The 24,792-nt window shown below is 46.5% G+C and overlaps 2 protein-coding genes across 7 annotated transcripts in view; one reads left to right on the top strand and one right to left on the bottom strand.

The window, feature by feature from the left end:
- Positions 1–5,164, top strand: part of kcnt1a (potassium sodium-activated channel subfamily T member 1a) — a gene marked incomplete at its 5' end in the record, with an annotated part of 24,812 nt that extends 19,648 nt beyond the window's left edge. The window contains 7 exons of one of the 6 annotated variants that reach the window (XR_014638897.1): positions 1–73; positions 556–639; positions 1,074–1,202; positions 3,043–3,335; positions 3,732–3,794; positions 3,884–3,968; positions 4,390–4,443. The exon at positions 1–73 is cut by the window's left edge and continues 29 nt beyond it. Coding sequence is in view for 2 of the 6 variants with exons in the window: in XM_084482896.1 (XP_084339022.1) it covers positions 1–73; positions 556–639; positions 1,074–1,202; positions 3,043–3,340; positions 3,732–3,794; positions 3,884–3,968; positions 4,390–4,507 (850 nt within the window). Of the gene's footprint in view, positions 319–555; positions 640–1,073; positions 2,774–3,042; positions 3,341–3,731; positions 3,795–3,883; positions 4,022–4,389 lie in introns of those variants that run through there. The other 5 variants (XM_084482896.1, XM_084482897.1, XR_014638898.1 and 2 more) reach the window with 5 other exon arrangements.
- A 3,216-nt stretch (positions 5,165–8,380) lies between these two features.
- Positions 8,381–24,516, bottom strand: camsap1a (calmodulin regulated spectrin-associated protein 1a; the record flags this gene model as incomplete). Its single annotated transcript, XM_084483268.1, has 16 exons — positions 8,381–8,674; positions 8,918–9,036; positions 9,164–9,261; positions 9,330–9,411; positions 9,917–10,110; positions 11,501–11,643; positions 12,750–14,853; positions 14,982–15,057; positions 15,254–15,350; positions 15,427–15,566; positions 16,244–16,379; positions 17,048–17,080; positions 19,567–19,647; positions 19,859–20,014; positions 20,823–21,091; positions 24,420–24,516. The coding sequence occupies 16 exons, from the start codon at positions 24,514–24,516 to the stop codon at positions 8,381–8,383; spliced, it is 4,119 nt and encodes a 1,372-aa protein (XP_084339394.1).
- Between the last annotated feature and the right edge of the window lie 276 nt (positions 24,517–24,792).

Genomic DNA, 24,792 nt, shown 5'->3' with positions numbered 1-24,792 from the left:
CTTCATGTTCCGCCTGCCCTTCGCAGCGGGCCGGGTGTTCAGCATCAGCATGTTGGACACCTTGCTGTACCAGGTGGGTTTCTGCTGGTGGACACCCTGCTGTACCAGGTGGGTTTCTGCTGGTGGACACCCTGCTGTACCAGGTGGGTTTCTGCTGGTGGACACCCTGCTGTACCAGGTGGGTTTCTGCTGGTGGACACCTTGCTGTACCAGGTGCGTTTCTGCTGGTGGACACCCTGCTGTACCAGGTGGGTTTCTGCTGGTGGACACCTTGCTGTACCAGGTGGGTTTCTGCTGGTGGACACCTTGCTGTACCAGGTGGGTTTCTACTGGAGCCCTCAACACCACCACAGCCGGGATCAAATGCAGGAATCGGATGGATTCAATTTCTGTAATATAGTGTGGGAAAAAAGTGTTGGATCTTGTGAAGAGGACAGAGGACAAATGTGGAAAAACAACAGTGCCCCCTTGTGTTTAGCAAGGGGACAGCATGCTATTTGAGATGTGATTTCACCATGTAATGGAGTAATCCCATGTGCTGCATCTCTCTATCAGTCTTTTGTGAAGGACTACATGATCCTCATTGCCAGGCTGCTTCTCGGTCTGGACACCACTCCGGGGTCAGGGTATCTTTGTGCTGTGAGTAATTAAAACCACAACAACAGTAATAATACTAATATGATATGGTGGACGTGCCATTGGAGGGACGACCGTGGCTCAGGTGGTAGAGCGGGTTGGCCAATGATGGGTGATGACGAGGGTCGGCGGTTTGATCCCGGCCCTTGCCACTTGTGTCATGGTCGTTGTGTCATTGGGCAAGACACTTCTCCCACCTAGCCTCGTGTGAATGTGTCTGACTGCGGTATGTTTGCGGTGGTGGTCGGAGGGGCCGTAGGCTCTGAATGGCAGCCACGCTTCTGTCAGTCTGCCCCAGGGCAGCTGTGGCTACTATCGTGGTTTACCACCGGTGTGACTGTGTGTGAATGGTAAGCGTCTTTGGGTCATTGAAAAGCGCTACACAAAATAAATGAATTATTATTGGTGTGCATCTGTGTGCTCCTCTCTGTGTCCAGATGAAGATCTCTGAGGAGGATTTGTGGATCAGGACGTATGGGAGACTTTTCCAGAAGCTCTGCTCCTCCAGCGCTGAGATTCCGATTGGGATTTACAGGACGGAATACCACATGTTCTCTCCCCCGGAGGTTGAGTTACCAGACAGACATATATTCGGCGTGTCTAATGGCCTATCTATTTTTAATTATTTTATTTTACCTATTTATTGACCTATTATTTCTTCAGGAAGTCTCATTGAGGTTAAGCACCTTTTTTAAAATGGAGACCTGATTAGCATACATCATAAACACACAAAATATACAGACAGATTTCATGACCATATACAATAAAATACATGAACAAATACAAGTAATTGCATTAAAATATACAATTCATTCCATGAACATATACAATGTAAATACAAATTACAATGTATATGCATTATGGGTCTATCTTTTGATCTATTTCTATCTATCAGCCCCTCTATCTGCATTAGGCTTCCCTGTACTGGGCTCATCCCACCAGGACACAGGTTGATGTCGAGTGACCTGTTTATTGTACAGTTGGAAGAAGTATTACACGCAGAGCAGCTGTTCCATGCTGCAAAGTCAGACATCTCAATGCACCACAGGTGTGCAACCCAGAGACTATTCAGTCTCAGAGTGGGGCCAGATGAACAGATCAACCACACACCATCTCCATCTATCATGTAGAGATACTGGGCCAAATTCTCCTAACCTTTATGCCACCTTTCCTTAACCTTTGTGGAAAACTTCATCGGGTCAAGGAGAGATGGAAACGTGCTTCCTTTCGAACATAGGAAAAGACAGCACTGTCTAAAATGAATTTGACTCCACTTTGCCTAATCGACGTCATTGCATCGAGTATTGCTGACCTCTAGCGTCTCTAGTGTAAAAAAGCATGCGTCCTTATATTGATTTAAATCATGTTGTCGCCAACAGTGAGAATCACTTAGGTTGGACTTGGCCAACAGGAATATTTTAGGCCACTTGAATCCCAATTCACACAAAATAAAGAGGCTAAACTTATGTTGATGTTTAAATTAAATGCCCCCAGTTCTTAAATGTGAAGTTGGCATTTTATTTTCTTCTCTTCTTCTGCTTTACCGCGTCTGTCATGCGTCATGCGTCATGTGTCATGCGAGAGAGAGTCGGTAAACTTTGTCGATAAACTTTGTCGTGGCATGTTGCTTTCAATATTGCAGCCGTAAAGGATTATGGTTTATCATCGAGACACCTTTCCTAAGCATTTTTAGAATTCGAACAATCTTTCCTCCAAGTATTTCCGGGTTATCTCGTTAGGAAAGGAAATTTCCTATGTAAAAAACAGACTCCACAGAGGCTCCTGTGGCGTGTTCCAATATCAATACTTCGTACTTACTATACTTAGTTTGAGTACGTAAGCCGTTCCAATTACGATCGGGGCGAAACGAAGTGTTCTGGAAGGACCCGGATGGTGTACTCCAAACGGTGGATCGATGTACACTTTTCATACTCAACAGCAGCCATCTAAGCTACGTAGCGGAAGAGGCTGAGCCAACGTCGGCACATTTTCCATATAGCATTAATGGAGTAATTTTGTAGTTTTTATAGCTTTTTACCTTTTTTGTAGCTGCTAGCGTAAAGGGTTCACTGTTCAAAGCGGGATGTTTATGGCAGGTGACGAGCCGCCACGGCTGGAGTCGCGATCGTAATTTCCGGTAAGTGAACCACGGAGTATTCCATTTGGAAAAACACTGACATCTGAAAATCTGCGGATAGTGTACTATGTTTAGGTGTACTCATGGAAGAATGGATATCGGAGCCCAGTGCTGGTCTTTGAGACTCTTAACTTTGTTAAGCAGTGTCCAGATTGTGGTGACACTGATGATAAGGTGCTAAACGAATGGATTTGACTTGTTTGACTCTGTAAGCCCACTCCAGTGCTGTGTACACCTGACCCCCATGGCCCCCTCCCTCTCTACCACAGTCCCAGACCAACCTGAGCCCCCAGGGGAAGGAGCCCGTGGAGAAGGGCGGGGAGGAGTGCCGCGTTGCCGACCGCTCGGACCCCCTGCGGAGGAAGAAGAGCATGCAGTGGGCCCGTCGGCTGAGCAAGAGGAGCCCGCGCTGGCCCTCAGGGCCCCCGGGGGCCCGGCCGGCCCCAGACCGTGGCCAGCACATGGCCCAGCAGCGACTCACCTTCTACCGCCCATCTGAACGTGAGGAGCTCTCCCAGCTGGTCCAGAACCGCATGAAGCATCTGGGCCTGCCCACCTCAGAGTACGGTGAGACCCTAACCCTAACCCTACCCTAACACTAACCCCTAACCCTGACCCTGACCCTAAACCTAACCCCTAACCCTGACCCTAAACCTAACCCTACCCTAACCCTAACCCAGCCCTAACCCTACCCTAACCCTAACCTAACCCTAACCCTATCCTAACCCTACCCTAACCCTAACCCTACCCTAACCCTACCCTAACCCTAACCCTAACCCTAGCCCACCTCGGAGTACGGTGAGACCCCTTCCAATGACTATGAACCGTAACCAAGGGGACAGGTTAGTGCTGTTCTCCCTCACCTGTTCTGACTGCTCATCTGTAACCAAGGGGACAGGTTAGCTCTGTTATCCCTCACCTGTTCTGACTGCTCACCTGTAACCCTGTGTTTCTATAGACGACACGGCTCCTTTTACTGGCAGTGATGTCATGAACAGAGTCAACTTGGGCCATTTACAAGGTACTCGTGTTTTATTATGGTGATAAGGCAGATCCCTGTATCGCTGTGCCTGTGTTATCCTGACGTTCTGTCCACGTGTTTTGTTTCAGACGAGCTGCGTGACCAGCAGAACACTCTGTCTTACGTTCTGATAAACCCCGCCCCCGACACCCGGCTGGAGATCAATGACATCGTGTACGAGAACCAGTCACCACTAAAACGCTCCAGTATCACCAGGAATCAATTCAATTATTTGCTTTAGCATCAACAATCAAGTGCAGTAATGATCATCAATCCTCACATAGTCTGACCCGTTGTGTTGCTCTTAACGGCCTAGCTCCCTCGAGTTTGGCATCAGATTTGTGCTTGCAGCCAGCCAATGGTGCATCAAGCTCCCTGTTCGCCCTCTGAGTCTTGTCAAGACCAATCTGCCCAATCACAGCTCAAACACCACCGGATTGGTCCAAATTGTAAGGTTCATGCTCCAGGCTGGCTTGTACAATGTACAATGCCCAGAGAGAAACGGTGGCTCATCCTCATAGACGAGATGAATGAAACATCTGTGAGGGATTGAGTCCTGTATAAGTGTTAACCTTGGTCACCTCTCCCCCCTCAGGTACCTGATCCGGCCTGACCCCCTGGCCTACGTTCCTGATGAACCCTCCGTCCAGAGCAGCAGTCTCAAGGAGACGTACGAGTCCAGCATAGACACTGCGGAGGACCTTCAGCTCTGAGACCTTCAGCTCTGAGACTGGCTAATGGGCTAACGTGTCTCTTCTGTCCAACTCTGATGGTTTTCAGCCTTAGCCTTCAGTTTGGTTTTCAGTGTTTCAAGCGTTGACCTGGAGGTAAACCGTGATCTTTGTGGAGAGTTACTGACAATGTCAGATGATTCAAATGATATGACTAACATGACCTCAATGTCTGCAGTCTACCTGAGAACCCCTACCTGCTCATTAAGGACATGAATCTGGAATCACTTTGAATGCTCAGGTCCATAATCTATAATCCTCTTTTATATTTTACTGAGATGGAAAACATGTCTGATGGATAAGCAAATGAAACAAATAATTATCAGTATCTCATAAGATCTCCTCAGAGTGGATAGTTGATATGCCTCCAGCCCCAACACAGAATTTACTCTAAGTTTGATCTCCTATCAACAATTAAAATGTTGAAGTGCTGAAACTCTTTTTTGAGAGTAGATAGGCAGCTAGACTCCTTGCTCACCAAGCTATGCTAGGCTGTACCAGGAATACATTCTCACCAGGGTAAGGTCACGTAGGGATATGAACATGTTTTAAAGGTCTGAGGTCTCCCCAGATGTTTTGTTGGGGTATCAAGAGATGACGGTAAATCGCCCCAATGGCTGTATAGTTGAGTTTATAGTTGAGTTTATAGTTGAGTTTTACAAACTGTTATCGCTTCTTTGTCTCCAATTCTTAAAAGATGTTGAACGAACCCTTCTGGATCAGAAGCCACCGTTTTGCTTTTATTAAAACAAGATAAGGATCCTCTTTCATGTTGCAGTTAAAGGCTCATCTCACTTTAAAATGTAGGCTTCAAAATTCTTTGGCAGGTTTTATCCCAGCGCCTCTCAGTTCTGTCCATATTGATGGCCCTGACCAGACTGGCTTTATGCTTGTGAGGCCCTCATTTCCCAATCCCCAAAGGCTTCTAAATAGAACTGATTCTCCAACCATCCCAAGGTTGTTCAGTCACTAGATGCTGAAAAAGCCTTTGATCGAGACGTATGGCGATACTCGTTTTGTTTTGGAGAATGTGGTTTTAGTTCTGGCTTCTGTTACCACTGGAGGGGAAGGGATGAGCCCTCACACCTCCATTTGTAAAAGCCATGAGACACTAGCCATATGGCTTCGTGGGAAGGAGTTTGAGGTAATTTCAAGACTTCAATTCATGAAGTGTCCTTTAATGCTGAAGACCTGCCTGTATCCATCTTGTGAAGATGAAAATCCTTCCCAAATCCCTTTGTATACTTCAGCACATCCCACTGCTTATTAAGAATGCCCTCTTTGCTAAATTTGACTCACCATCAAGTACGTATGTTGGGGTAACAAACTCCCTTGTATCAAAACAACGTTTTGCCACTTCCCAAACACAAGGGGCTGACTGGCCTTGCTTAATCATATTGTCTGTTACTGGGCCTGTAATGAAGCTTCTTCAGTAGAGAGTGGTGGGACTGGAGCCCCTGTGGCCACAGTAAGACATCCTGGCCTCAGACCTGCGACCACGCTCTCTGATCTCTTCTCAATAAAACAATGAAGGCCTGATTCCTTCTCAATAACATGCCCTCTTTATGGTACCTGTGTTAAATAATCTATAGATTTTTATGATATTTATAGATATACAGATTCTGAGACAGCCTTTTGCACGTCATAACAAAGGCATAGTTACCATTAACGCACTTTAAAGTGAAGGGATCCTTCCAGATTTTGCAGAACTCAGTGGTTTTACCTCTTCCAGCTCAGACATTTCATTCAAAGCCAGTACCCTCACTTTTCTAATCTCCCCCTGAAAACCTCTGTTCTCTCTCAGCCCTGATCAAATGAAAAGTGTGGTTGTCCATCAATCTGTTAGCTCCATGGACATGGTCGCACTCCATGCTAAAAATGCCTGTGAGGGGTGCCCACAGAGTTCCACCCAGATACCACAAAGCTCCACCCAGTGCCCACAGAGCTCCACCCAGTTACCACAGAGCTCCACCCAGTTACCACACAGAGCTCCACCCAGCGCCCACAGAGCTCTGTGGGGGGAGGTGCTGAATACCTTTCCATTTATTTTGAACTTTTGTATATGTCATACTATTTGGGGAGCATTTGAAATGTATCTTCTTATTTGCTTATGAAAAATGTAATACAAATAACAAAAACAAGGTTTACCAAACCATAATTCATCTCTCCCTACCTGTATATTAATAAGGTTGCTGACAAAGTCCAGCTATGGTCTATGAACAAAGTGTCCTTTGTTTGTTTCTCTTTAGTGTCTTACACTTGTATTTTTAATTACCTTTAAATGTGTTTTTGATATTAGCTGTACTTCTAGGAGGTGTTTCATATTTAGTTTGTTGATAGACTTGCCTTTGGGTAACTGCTCTGTTATAACTTGCTTTATGGCTCTTTTTCTCGAATTAGACTCAAATGACTAAGGTCGATTTATAGTTGCTGTCACTCAATGATTAGCTCATTAGTCTAAAGAATGATGTACCTCGAACTTTAAACTGAAGTGGAATTTCGGCATTATTTAGACAGAGTTTTTTCTGTTGGTGCTTTTGCATACAGTCAAATATGTAGTCATTCTAGTTTAACGTAGAAGATGTAGGCAATTTCAGAAAGGTGGGTTTAGTCACAAGCTCTAAGAGTAGATATCTTTATTCCATATGAAATACTGTGCCGTCATCATTTCTGAGGAATCACAAGGCCTTCGCCAAACATTTCTACTGCTTTGCTTTTCTGTAGAACACTTTTGTATCATGGCACCATTTCTACTTTAAATGTGTTGCATGGTCATATTGGCTTTTATTATCTGTCAGAACTTCTACTGTACTTTGTACCATGGCATACAAAATAAAGTTAAACTTAGTTGGTTAAAAATTCCACCCTGTCTAACGCATTCACACTCCTAATTTGGAAGGCCTGCCGCCATCTTAGAGGTACAGAAAAGACATTAATATTCAAGCTTGTTCATAGATTTCAGCAGAGTACGTTTGATTGCAGGTTATAAAGACAAAACCTGTCTTGGTGGTACAGTGTAGTTGAAATATTTGAAGCATCCGTGACAGCAACACTCACATTTCTTTTCAAGTTGCCTTCTTTTTACATTCCTTGGACTGTTTCAAACTGTGCTTTATAAAAGAAAACAGCTAGTCACATGATATCAAGAGGGCTTATGCAACATAGAATAATTAGGTTAAAACAACCAGAAAAAGGTCCAAACAGTGCATGTTTCTTTGTGTGTGTATGTGTGTATATATATATATATATATATATATATATTTATTCACACACATATATATATATATGTATGGATGTATATATTTAGTATATGCTACACGTGAACCTACTAAGATGGCGCAATTTGATTGGTTCGCTATCTCAGGATATTATCCAATATCTCATGAGCGGGAAATGTCCCATGATTGAGATCTCAAACTCGGGATATTGCCTGACGGTCGTCTCATCACACAATGAAAAAAAAAAAATCCTGGCAAAAAGTGTTATCTTGTTTTTTTTTTGCAGTGTTCACGTGTAGTATAAACTAAAACAATTATTCACATCAGGCTCCGTGAATAGTTGGGAATAGCCCCCGACCTTCGGTCTCGGGGGCTATTCCCAACTATTCACGAAGCCTGAGGTGAATTATTGTTAAATACACACACACACATATACATATACATATATATACATATACATATACATATACATATATATATACACACATACAGTACATATATACACACATTAATTACAAAACCACAAATTAGAATATACAAAAAAGCAGCAAATAAATATCAAGTTTTGTCCAGCTCCCCTGGTCAACAGGCAGGGGGAGTCCGTCTGGCGGCAGTCGTCATGGAGACCAGTGTGTCCTCACTTCTTCATGGTCAGGCTACCCTTGCGCTTCACCTGCCACAGGTGGTTGTGGATGGTCAGGGCGTCCACGGTGATGGACAGGGTCTTTGTGGGCATGAGGCCAAACTGCTTGCGGTCACAGCTGTACTTGTACAGCTTGTCGGTCATCTTGCGGGTGATGGTGCGCGGCCCGGTGCCCAGGAACTTGATGATCTCCTCGGTGTCGGTGAGGTAACAGTAAATCCCCCGGTACTGGCAGCTGCCGTCGCGCAGCAGGATCAGCAGGTGGTTGGCTCTGCACTTCTCCAGCTCCTATCCTCGGGAAGAGATGGAAGTGTCATTAGTTAGCTCGCAAACGTAGCATTAGATTAGCAGATAAATGAGATCTCAAGTTGAATCGAGCCTCCTTTTAGCTTTAACTCAGCTCTAACAGGTAGGCTGTCAAGACTGCTGCAAGGCTAGAGCTAGCTTATTTAAGGCTATAGACCATTGTGGGTCACCATTCAGTTTTTCTTGGCGTGAGCTCAGCATGGCTGCACATCAAACCACACTGACCTCCAGGACAACATTCTTCTGTGATTCGTTTACTTTCCCCGCCAGACAGCAATGAGCGATGGCGTTGATGATGATGGACTTGTTGGACTTGGACGTCGGCTCCTTAAAGAGCTTTGGTCCTATTTATTTGAACCAATGAAACAGAAAGATTACAGATGAATGAATCCTGTCTCATAAGACCAAAATGATATTCAGCTCTGAAATAAAACACCACAGCTGGCAGTGTAGCCCATTGTTTCTGCTCACCGTTGTAGTCCGCGGTCAGGGAGAACGAGGCTGTGGAGCGCTTGTCCCAGTCCACACTCATCACCGAGATGGAGTCCTCAGAACAGCGCGAGTAAGACCTGGGGGAGAACCAGAGTGTTAACACACAGGGAGACACACCCTGACCCCACACCGTCCCGACACTGACCTCAGGGAGCGGCCCGGGGGGAAGTCGTCCGGCTCGCCGGCCAGGCTCAGAGTGGATCCTCGCTGGCTGGAACCTGGCTCGTCTGAAATGGGCCAGAGCAGATGTTAGAGCAGCAGTGATTCACCAAAGTGGATCCATTATTCCTACAGGAGCCTCAGCACTATGAAGTGGATCCATTATTCCTACAGGAGCCTCAGCACTATGAAGTGGATCCATTATTCCTACAGGAGCCTCAGCACTATGAACCTCGTCATGTTGTCACAGACACCAATTCATTCTCTTCTCCTAGTGGAACAGGCCTGTAGAACTCTAACGTTGTGTAGTGCTTCATGATGGTGTGCAGTTCAATAGTTTACGTTGGAATGTTCAATGTACCTTTAGTTTCATATTCACCCAACTATCAGATATGAATAAAAGCTAAGCACCATATTGATGAGTGAGCCAGTGCTGACCTCTGGAGGAGGCCTTAGGGTGGGTGGGGGGGCCTTGGACTGACCTCTGGAGGAGGCCTTAGGGTGGGTGGGGGGGCCTTGGACTGACCTCTGGAGGAGGCCTTAGGGTGGGGGGGGGGGGGGACTTGGACTGACCTCTGGAGGAGGCCTTAGGGTGGGGGGGGGACTTGAGGCGGGGCCTGCGGGCGCTCAGAGGCTTGGGCCGGGGCTTCACCGCCCCCTGCTCCTCCAGGAGCTCCTGCTGCTTCCGCTGCAGATACTCCTGCTTGATCAGCTCCCGGCGGATCTTCTCCTCCTCCTTGCGCACGCGGTCCTCCTCCGCCTTCAGTCTGCAGAGGAAGGGCAGGAGATATTTGGTAATAAGACCCGCTCAGACCGGCTGTGTGTGGTTCTGCAGCATCTCTCTGATCGTAAATGCGAATGAATGCTCAGCAAGAAAGTTGCAACTCTGTACGCAGGTTTCCCCAGACGTCTAGCCAGTGCGTAGCACCACGGACGGGTGTCTGTTTAAACACACCAACTGTCCTGAGCTGAACCAGTGAACCAGAGTCCACACCCTGTCAACTCCCACAATCGACCAAACATGGTTCTAGGAACGCCCATAATTACCTGGATTCTCCAGAACCAGTTGGCACTGATTATATGTGGAAAACCAGTCAGGCAGATAATACCATAGCACATCCCTGGCCCGACACAGCAAGGGTTGACTGGCACATCCCGACTGGTCTGTTTTTCCCACGTCTGTCTACTCAAAATGCTTTTATCCTAACTAGTGCCTGTTCATAAATGTTGTCCATTGATCTCCTCAGCAAAACGCTGCGAAGTCGATGGAATGAGAACGTAACCCTGGACTGTAGACGGAGCTCCACACATCCACACCTCAGCCCCTCGTCTTATAGTAACAGCAACAGCCTGGTGCACTCAGAGATCTTCTCCCTTGTTTAAAACCATTTTATATGATTTTAAACCCTCACAGATAAGGAATATACATTTACATAATTGTGGATATACTGTATTTACACAATGTATATTTATTTATTTTTACTGGTCAGACAAATCATTAAATTGGAGGAGGCTCCTTCAGATCTATATTTCTATTCAGTCTCTATCTAGTATAGCAATCTTTTTATTCTCATTCTTTCTTTTTCCCTACCTCATTGTGCGTGTTTCTGTCATTGATGTGAACTGCTACTGCAACACTCCCCTTGGGGTTAAGTACAGTGAAGGTACCTGGCCTCGTCTCTCTTGGGGATAAGTACAGTGAAGGTACCTGGCTTCAACACTCCCCTTGGGGATAAGTACAGTGAAGGTACCTGGCCTCGTCTCTCTTGGGGTTAAGTACAGTGAAGGTACCTGGCCTCAACACTCTCCTTGGGGTTAAGTACAGTGAAGGTACCTGGCCTCAACACTCTCCTTGGGGTTAAGTACAGTGAAGGTACCTGGCCTCATCTCTCTTGGGGATAAGTACAGTGAAGGTACCTGGCCTCGTCTCTCTTGGGGATAAGTAGAGTGATGGTACCTGGCCTCGTCTCTCTTGGGGATAAGTAGAGTGATGGTACCTGGCCTCGTCTCTCTTGGGGATAAGTACAGTGAAGGTACCTGGCCTCGTCTCTCTTGGGGATAAGTAGAGTGATGGTACCTGGCCTCGTCTCTCTTGGGGATAAGTAGAGTGATGGTACCTGGCCTCGTCTCTCTTGGGGATAAGTAGAGTGATGGTACCTGGCCTCGTCTCTCTTGAGCTCGTTCTCTGCCTCCTGCGTCTGCTTGCGGAGGCGGCTCTCCTCAGCCTTGCGCTGCTGCTTCAGAAGGAAGGCCGCGCGGCGCTTGGCCATCTCATCCTCCTCCATCTCCTTCTCCTCATGCTGAGGACCCAAACCGCTTCAGAACGTACATATATACTGACAGATATCATCACATATCTATAGGGGTCAACACAACATGGTGGAAAATAAGCCCAGCCAGGCCAGTGGTTTGCCACATCCTGGACCCAGTGTATTCTGTACTGGACCCACTCAAAGTTCATCAGAATACTGCTACTTTGAAGTATCTAGGGAGCAGTAGATATTGACTTCTTGAAGAATAATAAGTTAGCAATTCAAGCTATAAATGATGAATAAGATAACGGGAAGTTTATAGGATAATTTATAAAGCATAAGGTAATGATTTACAAACTATGTACAATGTGTTAATAAGGCTGCTGTTTCATTTTAAGTAAAGCATGACTAGACATTTGCATGAGCTCATCAACAGTGGCGACTATCTAAGCCAAAAGTCCTCACTTGATGAGCTCACACCATGTCCCCCATAATTGTTGACATTGTCTATTTCCAAATCAGCCATGATTGTTGTTCAGCTGACCCCTCCTCGCGCTGCAGACACATTCTGGGACTGGGCAATTGGTCATCAATTGACCATCCATTATATCCCAAACCAGTTAAAGAGATCTCAATATTTTGTCCAACACAAGAAAGTGCATACAGAGTGCCCTGGCTGGGGAAGCTTTCTCCAACAGAGCCCACAAACAAATACATTCCCGCATTTCAATTCTGCACATGCTGCAGATGTAGAGACTGAGGGCTGAGATGGCGGCTGAGTGAAAGGCCTGTGATGATTCTGATTTCTGTGTGAAGAGTGATATTTCAATAAGTGGCGAGGGTAAGTGTAGGAGGGGGTGATTCTTTGTGGGCAATATTGGAGAAGAGAGAAGGCAGTTCATATGGGCTCATCTGGGTTGGACAAACCAAAGACACAGCTATGGAAGCTGCTCAACACTAGATTGGAATATAATGGAATGAGCCTACAAAATGATCAATCTACTACTACTACTACTACTACTACTACTACTACTACTACTACTACTACTACTACTACTATGTTTATAATTCAAAGTTGCATCAATTGTTATTCTCAAGTCCTACCAGATTAGTTGAATATAAATCACTTTTGAACTTGTTTCATTCATCTATACCTTGTAGAAGAGCAGCCCGTTCTTTTGCTCGCTGCCCTGGCAGTCTGAATGGTCAGCCCCGGTCTGCTCTGATAGGTCCTCTTCCATAACGTCACTCCTGACACGCTCCGCCTCCTCTTCAATAGGATCACCCTTCTCTGAGCTGCTGGCTTTATCCTCCTCATCCGATTCAGCTGGAAGCCCGGGAGGAAGCCCGGGAGGAAGCCCGGGAGGAAGCCCGGGAGGAAGCCCGGGAGGAAGCCCGGGAGGAACGCCGACCGGGCCGTCTGGGACCAGGGGGAGGGGGGGCCGTGACGGAGAGGCTTTCTTCCTGTTCCGAGGGCGAGGCGCTGGGCTCCTGGTGTCACAGGGGACGGTGAAGGTGGAGCCTCGGGGACTGGTTCTGATGGGGCTCCGAACTGGTTCCACATCCTCCAGCTGCTCCTTGGTTCTTTCGGGGGGGGAATGTATGCTTGTGGTTTGATTGGTGCTGTGCTTGGCGGACTCCGTCTTGCTGTCCTCTTTGTTTAATTGTAGCTCTGTAGGTTTGGTGAGTGCATGACGTTTGAAAGGGATAGCTGGACAACGCCGGCCCAGAGAACGAGTGCTTATGCTACCGAACCCGCTATCATCGGGCGAGGCAAAGTCTGCGATGGAGAAGCTGACGGCTGCGGGTGGGGTTTGAGAAGTAAGTGGGGGGTCTTTGGTCAGTGCTCCTACATCCTGTGAGCTGGGTGTGGGCGTGGCTTCACCTTGCTTCATGAGTCTGCTCTGCTGCAAGGAGAGCTGCATAATCTTCTGCTGGATGGAGCTCACTGATTTGTTGAGGTTCTCTAAGGAGTAGCAGAAGCCGTAGACGTCCAGCTCGGGGCCCACTTGGGAGAGGCCGGCGGGGTGGAGCCTCTTGTCCCTCCGCTCCTGACTCTGTCTCAGTCCCCGGCCCAGGCTCTCCTTCAGGAGGACCTCGTCCAGGCAGGAGTCGTCCTTACTGGGGTGAATCTTGCCCCTGCCATCCTCCGACCTCCACATGTCAGAGAACCCCTCCGAGGACTTCTTCAGCGGCCGTGGCAGCGTGTCACTTTTCCCTCCTCCCTTCTTGATGACGTTGAGGAAGGCGGCCTTCCCCAGCTCCAGGCGTTGCTGCGTCAACACCGTCTCCATCTTCTTCTTCTGGCCCTCGATGGCCCGCTGCTGCTCCACCAGCTGCATGTGGAGCTGCAGCAGCTCCGAGTGCACCGCCGGCGGGGACCAGGCCCCCCCTTCCTTCTCAAACCCCCCCAAGGACTCTTTCCCCTGCCAGCAGGACTTGTGCTCTCTTGGATAAACGGGCCCGCCCTGAGGAAGCTGGGGCGGGAAGGTGACGGCAGGTTCGTCGGGGGTGGTCTTCTGGGAGCTGCAGGTCGGACTGGAGCCGCAGTTTCTCAAGATCTTCTTTTTGAGCTTTCGGTCGGCGAAGGTGGTCATGCGAACACTGTTGGAGTCGGAGGCGCTGCAGCAGCTGCTGCTGGCCTGCGACGTGGTGCTGAGGCACGGGCTCGGGCAGCGGTTGTCCTCTTTGTCTTCGGGCTCCGACTGGGTTGGGCTGGTGATGGCTGGGGTCGCTCTGAGCTCCAGCGATTCGGTGTGGGGCTTGTCTGGTGGTTGAGGGGCGGGGCTGCTGTGGATGTAGATGTTGGACCTGCCGCGAGGAGTCTCCCCGCTCTCGTCCTGCTTGTTAAGGCATACGCTCTTCTCCTTGGCGGGCTTTGAAACAGCCGGCACCAGAGGCTCCAGGTAGAAGCTCTCCTGGGCCGGGTGGTCTACGGAGAACCCCCCATGAGGGAGGGCGTCCCGTCGCTGGCCCGCAGCGAGGGGAGGGTGGATGATGACCACCAGCTCTTCCTCCTCCACCTCGTTCTCTTCTTCGCTGATGTAGACGTGTCCCAGTGAGCCCTGGGCCTTGGCTCGGCCCGGGAGCCCCTGGAGGCCGGCCCCCGCTGGGTGTCTGGGCAGGGAGGGGGAGGTGTAGCTCTGGTGGGTCTGGTGGGGTTCCAGGCCGCCTGGAGCCAGGCTGAACCCTGCACCCTCCAACGGGGGGATGTGAAGGCTGTAAGGCTCCTCGTGGTACATGGGCCTCGATACGGGGCTGTTGGAAGACATACAACACAGAAGTAACAACAGGAGGCTTATGGAACCTTTCACCCTCATGTAGATGAACGCACACAGTGGATTGTAATGCTCTCCTGGATGTAGTGCAGTAAGAGGGCTGCTCACCTCCTCCTCCTCTCAGCCCAGGACAGGACGGAATCCTGGGGCTCACAGGCAGAGAAGCTGGGCTTGGTTCTCAGCCCTCATGAAAGGAAAAAAGGACCTCTTAACTACAAACCCATTATGTATCCATCATCCATGTAATATTTAGATAATGTAGATAATGTAGATAATGTAGTATTATTAAAACATGCTTTGTTCATAACAATGTATAACGATAAATGAACATGAAGTTGTGTATATATATAACATCATCATGTTGTGTAACGAGGCCGTACCATCTGTCATATCTTGAGAGTCCATGGGCTGAACGAAGGTGGGCTTCACCTTCTCAAACACCCAGAAGAGCTCAGCGATGAAGGCCATCATGTTGTTCTGGTAGGGAGACCGGGTTAATCCCACCAGGCTCAACACAACAGTCCCTTTGTATCACATGCGTACTTTAACGTACCTTCAGAGCCAGTGGACAGTACAGCATGTCCTCCATCTTCAGATGGAAAGCACTGTTCAGGTGCTTATTGGAAAAGGCCATCAGTAACTTGATGTTGGATATGCTCTCTGCTACGGGAGGAATCTCCTTCAAGCATATATCTGCAGAGGACAGGCAGTGTACTGATAATATTAAGATAATATTGAGATATTATTTAGAATTCTGATTAACCCAAACAAAACATTTAAACAACAACATTTAAAGAACCTGTATGTGCAAATGCTTATGCTAGCGAGGCAAATAAGCAAGCACGCTAAGTTTCAAGTCCCCGGCCACTTTGAAGTGGAATTATGATGAATAATGCCCTGATGGTTTAATGTGGACCGCAGGTTGTAGTGCCCCTGCTGGTCAAAGTGGCACTTCACTTTATGGAGACCTGCAACTCGCAGTTTCTATACGTGTACCAACTTTGACAACCACTCATTAAATAAAGGCTTGTTGAGCATCACAGTGGTGACACCGGGACATAATTATCCAGACTAAGACCTATGACCTAAGGCGTATTGGCCCCATTCACTTTCTGTAAAAATAATTAGATCATACAAATTTATTGAAAGATCTTTCCATTTCATTTTCTACTAGGATTAAGTTATTAAGCGGATGTGATCTAGATTAGCGGAAACGGTTCCACACAGGGTTCAGCACACCACCCAGTTCAGGGTGGATGTAAACACAGCGGGGGTACAGAGACTGGATCTTAGCACACGGTGGGTACAGTGCTGCTCAAACTACACTATCCTGCACCTCAAGTGGGGACCTTTTGTCGTGGGTGGCCTACCTTCAAGTCGTATTAGAGCTGGGCAGTAAAAGTGGATCAAAGTCAGCAAAGCAGTGGCAGTGAATATGTTGTTCATCAGGTCGTCCACCAGGGGGAAGTGATAAGGATTCCCTTCTGGAGAGTCTCGGCATCGCCCCTGCACAAAAACAACAGGGTGAGGAAGGCACAGATAATAGGATATGCATCTAGTCTCTCTGCCACCAGGGGGCACTGTGTCACCTCCATGGACAGTGACTTGTGAGGCAGGAGGTGAGGCGAGGTAAAGTATCTGTCTGGGACTGCTGCCTTGTACACACACAAAGGGGATCAGAGGATTCCAGGAGATTTAATGGAACTAAATAAGGATGGTATCAAGCTATTTTATGGTTTATCCAGATGCTGCTAGGCAAGAAACCTAAAGTGAATTGAAAAAATAATCACTATTATTGTTTAGCATTCTGATCTTTCTGATCAATCTTCGTTTGTCTACTCTTTGTCTTAATACTAGTTTCTCTGGGCGAGTTCAAAGTCATGATTAGTAACTGTAATTTAAGCGTGAATTGTCTTTTAAATTCTCTCTGTGTATCTGTGTGTAGCACTCTTTTCAATACACTGGGCCTTTCTTTCTTTCTTTCTCTTCCTTCATTTATTTTATATAACTGGAATGCTGGGATGTTTTGGTAAAGTTTCCTCATCATTTCCTCACAGTTGCTGTTGAATTGTTGTCATGTTTTCAAGACATTTGATCCCATGATTATGACCCCACTTTCTTTATCCTCTCACACACCTCCCAGACACAAACACAAACCAAGGCTTTGTACTCACAGGCACAAGCGTCCAGTACCATTTGGAAGGGGACTAGTTTCCCCAAGGCACACACGCCGTTGTTCCGTAGGCAAAGAATAGGAGCAGACATTCAGTTAGCCAATGAGTAACCCTCATAAAACACTCTCAACGGTTCAATAAAATAATTTGTACTTTATCTTAACAACAGATAAATAAACTTGAATTGTTCATTCTAGCAACAGAACGTGGTAAATGGTCTACTTCACACAAGTTTAATCCAGGTAAGTGGGACACTTGTTTTCGGACACAGTTTTCACTGCATTACATGGTAGTGATGATGGAGAGAGATTAGAGACAGAGAGAGTGGGAGGGGGAGGGGAGGGAGAGGGAGAGAGACAGAGAGAGTGGGAGGGGGAGGGAGAGGGAGAGAAAGAGAGGGAGATAGAGAGAGACAGAGAGAGTGGGAGGGGGAGGGAGAGACAGAGAGACAGACAGAGAGAGTGGGAGGGGGAGGGAGAGACAGAGAGAGTGGGAGGGGGAGGAAGAGACAGAGAGACAGACAGAGAGAGTGGAAGGGGGAGGGAGAGACAGAGAGAGAGAGTGGAAGGGGGAGGGAGAGACAGAGAGAGAGAGTGGGAGGGAGAGACAGAGAGACAGATAGAGAGAGTGGGAGGGGGAGGGAGAGACAGAGAGACAGACAGAGAGTGGGAGGGGGAGGGAGAGTGAGAGAGACAGACAGAGAGAGTTGGAGGGGGAGGGAGAGACAGAGAGACAGACAGAGAGAGTGGGAGAGGAAGGGAGAGACAGAGAGACAGACATAGAGAGTGGGAGGGGGAGGGAGGGAGAGAGACAGACAGAGAGAGTGGGAGGGGGAGGGAGAGGGAGAGAGACAGATTGGAAGGGGGAGAGAGAGACAGAGACAGAGAGAGTGGGAGGGGGAGGGAGAGGGAGAGAAAGAGAGGGAGATAGAGAGAGACAGAGAGAGTGGGAGGGGGAGGGAGAGACAGAGAGACAGACAGAGAGAGTGGGAGGGGGAGGGAGAGACAGAGAGAGTGGGAGGGGGAGGGAGAGACAGAGAGACAGACAGAGAGAGTGGGAGGGGGAGGGAGAGACAGAGAGACAGACAGAGAGAGTGGGAGAGGAAGGGAGAGACAGAGAGACAGACATAGAGAGTGGGAGGGGGAGGGAGGGAGAGAGACAGACAGAGAGAGTGGGAGGGAGAGGGAGAGAGACAGATTGGAAGGGGGAGAGAGAGACAGAGACAGAGAGAGTGGGAGGGGGAGGGAGAGGGAGAGAGAGAGAGGTAAACTGAGTGCTAATTAGAACGATTAATCAAATTCAAACTGACAACGCAATGTAACAGAAAGCAAACGCAAAGGCTGCAATTAAAAAAAGAAAAGTGTTTGATTGGTTGGCTTGTGTCACATTAAAACAGTGGGAATGGGAAACAGCCATGTGGGGTCACCTGTATGCGACGCTGACCTCCACTCAGGTGAGTGAGGGCAGGAGATGAAGAAAACAACAACAACACGGCACCACGACATGAATAAGGATATAACAGAGGGAAAGATATGAGGCCTGTCAACACAGGGACCATGGCGGGTTATGGCTTTGGTAAGACGTTGATCAACGGTACAGCAGGCCATTGGCTAGGTAGCCAAAGCTAAAGCAGGCTGGAGCTAAAAACATTCGCTACTACCATGGACATGTGGTAAAGACCACATGTTTACATATTACATATTTTTTACAATGACTTTGAGATATCTAAATATTTAGGTATTGGTTGGAGTGGTAGAGCCACATATTTGTTATTTTTTATATTTCTGCACTTTAGTTTGTGTGATTTGTTACTGTTACTGACTGGAGATCAGTACGATTCGTATTTATCTTTCTTTACAATTAAATAGCTAAATAAAGATTTAATAATATAAATTCATCTAATTTCATCGTAACACACAGGCCTGGCCTACAGGAAAGAGCAGTATATATGTTGAATATCCAATGTTGTGTTGTTCATAATATAGATTTATTGAAATCTATTTCAATAGATTTATTGCTTTTGTTAAGTGAACACATCTATATGAGATGAATAAAGGTAATCGTAGTTTGTAGTGACTTTGTCATAGCAGAATCATATATACTATATCTTATAACAGCAGCCATACAGACTGTGTGCATAAGGATATACAATGCATGCATTCTCTGGTTACAAAGGCCACTCCTCTCCAATGATGGAGTCTCCACTGTGTGTTGGATGGTTTTCTGTAGTCCGAGCATGACTCAGGCCTAACAGTCACGAGTCACCACCAGGGCCAGTTGGGATCAGTAATAATATGTTTAAGTTATATTAAGTTACACTTTAGGAAGGGACACTCCCAGACAAAATATAATGTCCTGTTTCTTAGTCAATCAATCAGAGTCCTTTTCCGGGACTCTGAATGGCTCAATTTGAATACATTTTTACTTTATCTTACCAACAGCTAAATAAACTCTAATGTTCGTTATAGCAGCAGAATGTGGTAAATGGTGAAACACATGGCATTGAGTTAGCGTCCTACCGTCTGGTAACTGTAGCTGCCCCTGAGATGCTCCTTTCTCATCTGCTCGCTGTCGGAGATCTCTCTCATCTTTATTATCACCTAAGGCCCCAGAGAGGTCCAGATTATTAAAAACACTAACAGTTATACCAATATAAAGAGACATCATAACTATCAATATAAATATAACTCAATACATTAATTAAATACAAATAAATTCTATATATATATTGATATGCATATTTTACATCTAAATAGTTACATGAATATAGCTATCACAATATCCAAAGATAAATGAAGCCGAGCTGTGTACCTTGTTGATCCAGGAGACCAGGGTGCCCTCCAGGTCCAGGGGGCTCTGGCTGAAGGCCGCGGGGTTGGAGAAGCGCCCAGAGCCCGGCCTGTCAGAGCTGACCCTCTCCGACGAGTAGGCCGTCATCAGGGCGTCAATCAGCGTGATGTGAGCACTCTGAGGAGAAACGTCTACTTAGAACAGCCAGCTGTACAACGTTCTGCTGAACCACAGAGGGCCGCCCACAGGCCGTCTCACCTGAGATGATTAAACAGGCAGACAACAAGCCATGTAATCACACAGCCACCTCCACGTCTTAGGTTAGGCCAATGTTCCAGAGATGTATGGGTACTATGGCTGTGCATTCCTGAATCCAGGACCGTTTTACTACATGACATCATCACATCAGAGTAGAAGGACTCAAAGTGGATTTGTGGACTTCTGGTGCACCGTGACTACAGCTAATGAAACACAGCTCACACTCACTTTCTCACACCTATTTTCTCTGATTCATTGATTTAGTTGAAAACCAGAACTCTGCAGCTCATTCATTGTCACTATGAATATCGCTTAATAATACTCAACTGTACTGTTTGGTCAAATGTTTGTTGAGAAAATTAATTGGAAACTAAACATTGCTTTTATAGGCCCCTGCCTTGTGATTACATTCATCTTCTCAACTTTAATGGCCCTGGTAGGTAGTTTAGAGTAGGTGTTGATGTTTGTCTCTTCTCCCTGGGAGAAGAGACAAACATCAACACCTACTCTAAACTACCTACCTCGCAAAGGTATCCAGAACAAATATTAAGAAAGGAAATGGATGGTGGTTATCAATAATTATCAATGCTTCCAATGGATTCATCATTTAATTTTGTCAGACATCTTGCTTGCAAGGACACCTGTAGGCAGAACTGTGTACATTGTGGCCCTCAACCATTTGATTGGTGGACCCGACTAACCCTGGAGCCCCCCCCCCCCCACCTACCATCTTGACGGGCGCCGAGCTGAGGTCGCTGTCGGACACGTACTCGTCGGCCTCCACCACGTGGACGCCCCTCCTCAGCAGGGCCTTGAGGACGGCCTGGTGGCTGTGGAGGGAGGCGGAGGACTGCGGGGTCTTGAAGCCCTTCAGGATCAGACTGCACACGCTGCAGTACAGCTCCCCCGACAGCAGCAGCTGCAGCACCAGGGGCTTGATGTGCTCCTGCTCATACTGGTCCACATAGAACAGCTCCCTCAGATCCTCTGGACCGTCTGAGGACCAGGGGACCAGGAGAGGAGAGAGAGGTCAATGTGGAGTGGGATCTATACTTCACAACAGCTTTATCCAGGTAAGAGTGTTGTCAGTGCATTACATAGTAGTGATGATGGAGAGAGAGAGAGAGAGAGAGAGAGAGAGAGAGAGAGAGAGAGAGAGAGAGAGAGAGAGAGAGAGAGAGAGAGAGAGAGAGAGAGAGAGAGAGAGAGAGAGAGAAAATGGGAAGGGGAGGAAAAGAGAGACAAATAGAGTGGGATGGGGAGGGGCAGGGAGAGGGAGCTAGAGAGGTCAGCTGAGTGCTCATCATCTGTAGTGACTTTTTTTATAGCAGTATCATATATACTATAGCTTATAACAGCAGCCATACAGACTGTGTGCATAAGGATATACAATGCATGCATTCTCTGGTTACAAAGGCCACTCCTCTCCAATGATTGAGTCTCCTCTGTGTGTTGGATGGTTTTCTGTAGTCCGAGCATGACTCAGGCCGTATACAATAGTCTCAATAGTCTCAGGCCTAACAGTCACCTGTCACCACCAGGGAGAGTCCCTTTCCTATTTATTCTTCATCTATGGAGCACAACTGTTTTTATTCTCAGAATGAGGCTTTACCCTATACTACTATATACTTTAACCCTATACTATAACATAACATATACTATAACAGTAAAGAAGGGATGGTGCTGGGTAGAGGTCAGAAATCAGTCTATACTCCAATAGCGTTCATGGCCTCAAGCTAAGGGCCTAGCCAATGGCTAGACATGCTATACTACAAAAGGAGGCCAAAATCTTGAAGTCAGACTGGATTAGCAAAGAAAAAGTACTGATAATTAGCCACAGACTAGCCTGTAGTCTGGGACCTAGATGCATTGAGCCATGTTTGAGAAAGCCTGGGTTCACCCTTCCAGAAAGTGAGTGTGCTTTACGTTATCCGGCGTCACTTCTAATCCCTAGTTAAGCCCTTGGAACACTAACACAGGTTGACATCCAGGGCTCTGTGATGTAAGAATAGTTGGTCAACAGAGATGGTGGTTTGTATCGTTCTTACCACGGGTCTGTGGTTATAGGCAGAGCCAGCCTATAAAATTAGGATGTTTCAAATGGGGTTAGAATTAATAAAGTTGTCATTTTATTGATCAATTAACCATCCTATTATAGATTAAGATGCAACTACACATAACTAAAAAGGAAAAGGTTTTTGGTTGTGTTTGAACACCCACTTAAAAAAAAATATTAAATGAAGCGATTACCTCAGCATTCAATTGTATGATGTCAATGAATTGTCTCTTGACAACATCGTTACCATGTTCTACGTTCCATCCAGGGTTCTGCCTTGTGGATGGGAGTGTCTTAAGTGTCTTTCTAATGCTACATCACCTAACCCTGTCCCCCCCAGTCAGACAAGTCAAGGAAAAGGCTTACTCTACTTCCAGGGAAAGGTTCAGGTCGATCTAGAGATCACAGCAGTAAGGCTAACGATGCTATGGTTACGCATTAGTTATTGTCTTTTAATTGGTGATGATTTTACATAACAGCAGAATTCTCTGACAATTGTTTGGTGGGAGTGTTTAGATAGATAATTCAAGATTCCAAGATAATTCCATGTTTACATGACACGGCAATAAGCATTTCATGGGCACATTAAGCTTCAAAAAGGTACAATATATGTTTGTATAATGTCAATAACGTCACAAGACCAACCAGGTCTGGTGTGTGTGTGTGGTGTGGAGCTCTAATCCCATAAGAAGGTCTCCCACTACTTTGACCTTCTCGCAGGACACCCTCTCTCCAAGAGGAGAGAGGGTCCAATTGGTTAAGATCACATTTTCTTGAGTAAGTAACAGCAGCCATCATGAGGCTGTGAGGGAGTTGAATGATTACCATTACCATCACTATGAGTGAGGTACCTGTTGTTCACTATGAGTGAGGTACCTGTTGTTCACTATGAGTGAGGTACCTGTTGTTCACTATGAGTGAGGTACCTGTTGTTCACTATGAGTGTTGTTCACTATGAGTGAGGTACCTGTTGTTCACTATGAGTGAGGTACATGTTGCCAGTTGACTTGATGAGTTCAGTTGGCCAAGAAAGGACTGTTACGAAGTAGGACTGTTACCAATCTGATCTTCTACCATCGAAAGAGAGAGAATTGCTTTAATATAACTAATTAAAGTTAACATTAGCTCGAGCAGGCAAGCAAATGTACACAATTTCCTTTAAACAATGTTATGACTCATTATTTACGAGATCAGGAAATAATGCAACCAGCATTTTATAATTTCAGCATCTGACTTCACAGCTAAACTTCAGAAGGCAATGTATCCCTTTACTGATGCTAGGGCGATTCCTGATAACTTTCTCCTTGATCTAGCCTTAGTTAATGAAAACACTGTCACTTTGGGGACACCTTTGTCTGAATTCAGCTATAATTGTATCAAGACTAGCTTTACTTTCGATAGTACATCGAGATCAATGTTACGCAATACAAGCACCCACTGGCCAGACACTCTCCACTCACATATAAAGAGAGCAGCCTTATTATATCTCACTCAGTTCTACCAAGGCCTATAAATGGCTTGTTGTCAATAGAGTTTTCCAATGTTGAATTGAACTGTATCTGTATTAATGCTGATTCATTTGATTCATTTGAACAACAGTGTTTATGTCTTCTATGTCGAGTTGATGCCTCGAAATGCCAATTCACTACATGTTGCCCACATAACATTAGGCTCAGTTTGTCTAGATAGATGGACCTGCTTTCACTTTCACTGCATCTAATTTCATCAACATAGTGATGTGGTTTAATATAGGATTCACACAAATAATTTTACGGCTATAAAAAGAGATGACATTTGGGGAAGGGTCCCTAGATTGACAGGCCACTCTGGCCTATAGCTTTCTATCAAAGTGTCAGCTCTTACCCAAAACACTATCATGTCACTTTTTCTTTTTTTCCCCCCCTTCCGTTTCAATAATGGTTCTGACTGTAAGGTAACACTTTTGGCCTCAAAGCATTGGTTCAGAAAACAATGTGTCCCTTTACAGGTGATAGGGTGACTTTCTCTTCTCTCTTCTCTCATGCAGTCAGAGGTAAACACTTTGACTTTTCACATGGCTCTTCGGTTTAAGCTCCACATAAAGATAGTAACAATTATTATGTCCACCACGTGGTTAGAAAGCATACAGTGTATGTTAATGGTATGTTAAAGCCTAATGGCCACTTCATTACATATTCCAATAGGAACTATTGCATTCCTTCATGCGTTGCTTTGACGTCCTTAGCAGACTGGTCCTTTCTGTCTCTCCGGCTACAGGAGCACACTCACCGGGACCGTAGGCTTTGGCGAACAACCACCGGAGGTTGGCATATATCTTGGCTTTGGCCGGATCGTAGAAGTGATTCGGTAGGATGTCTGTATCCATGATGCCCGCCACACCTGCAGTCCTCCAGGTGCTGTCCCTGCCAGCACCGACATGGGGAGGATCCACCAAACAAAGACACAGAAACGATACCGCACATGAACCTATCTGGCGTCAGACACTGGCACCTGCCGAACACCAGCACCAGACGATACGGCTGATAAACAACACAACGTTACACATTTTGGAAGGACTTCCACCACATTAAGCGTTCTTTACCTCCATCTCAATAAGGACCAGGGATAACGTTAGCCCTCAATGGGCTGAGGACCCGGGATA

This window comes from Micromesistius poutassou (assembly GCF_964030765.1).
Source record: "Micromesistius poutassou genome assembly, chromosome: 18".
Lineage (NCBI taxonomy): Eukaryota > Metazoa > Chordata > Actinopteri > Gadiformes > Gadidae > Micromesistius > Micromesistius poutassou.
Note: the sequence above shows the minus strand (reverse complement) of the source record. Positions and strands in the feature narration are given on the sequence as shown.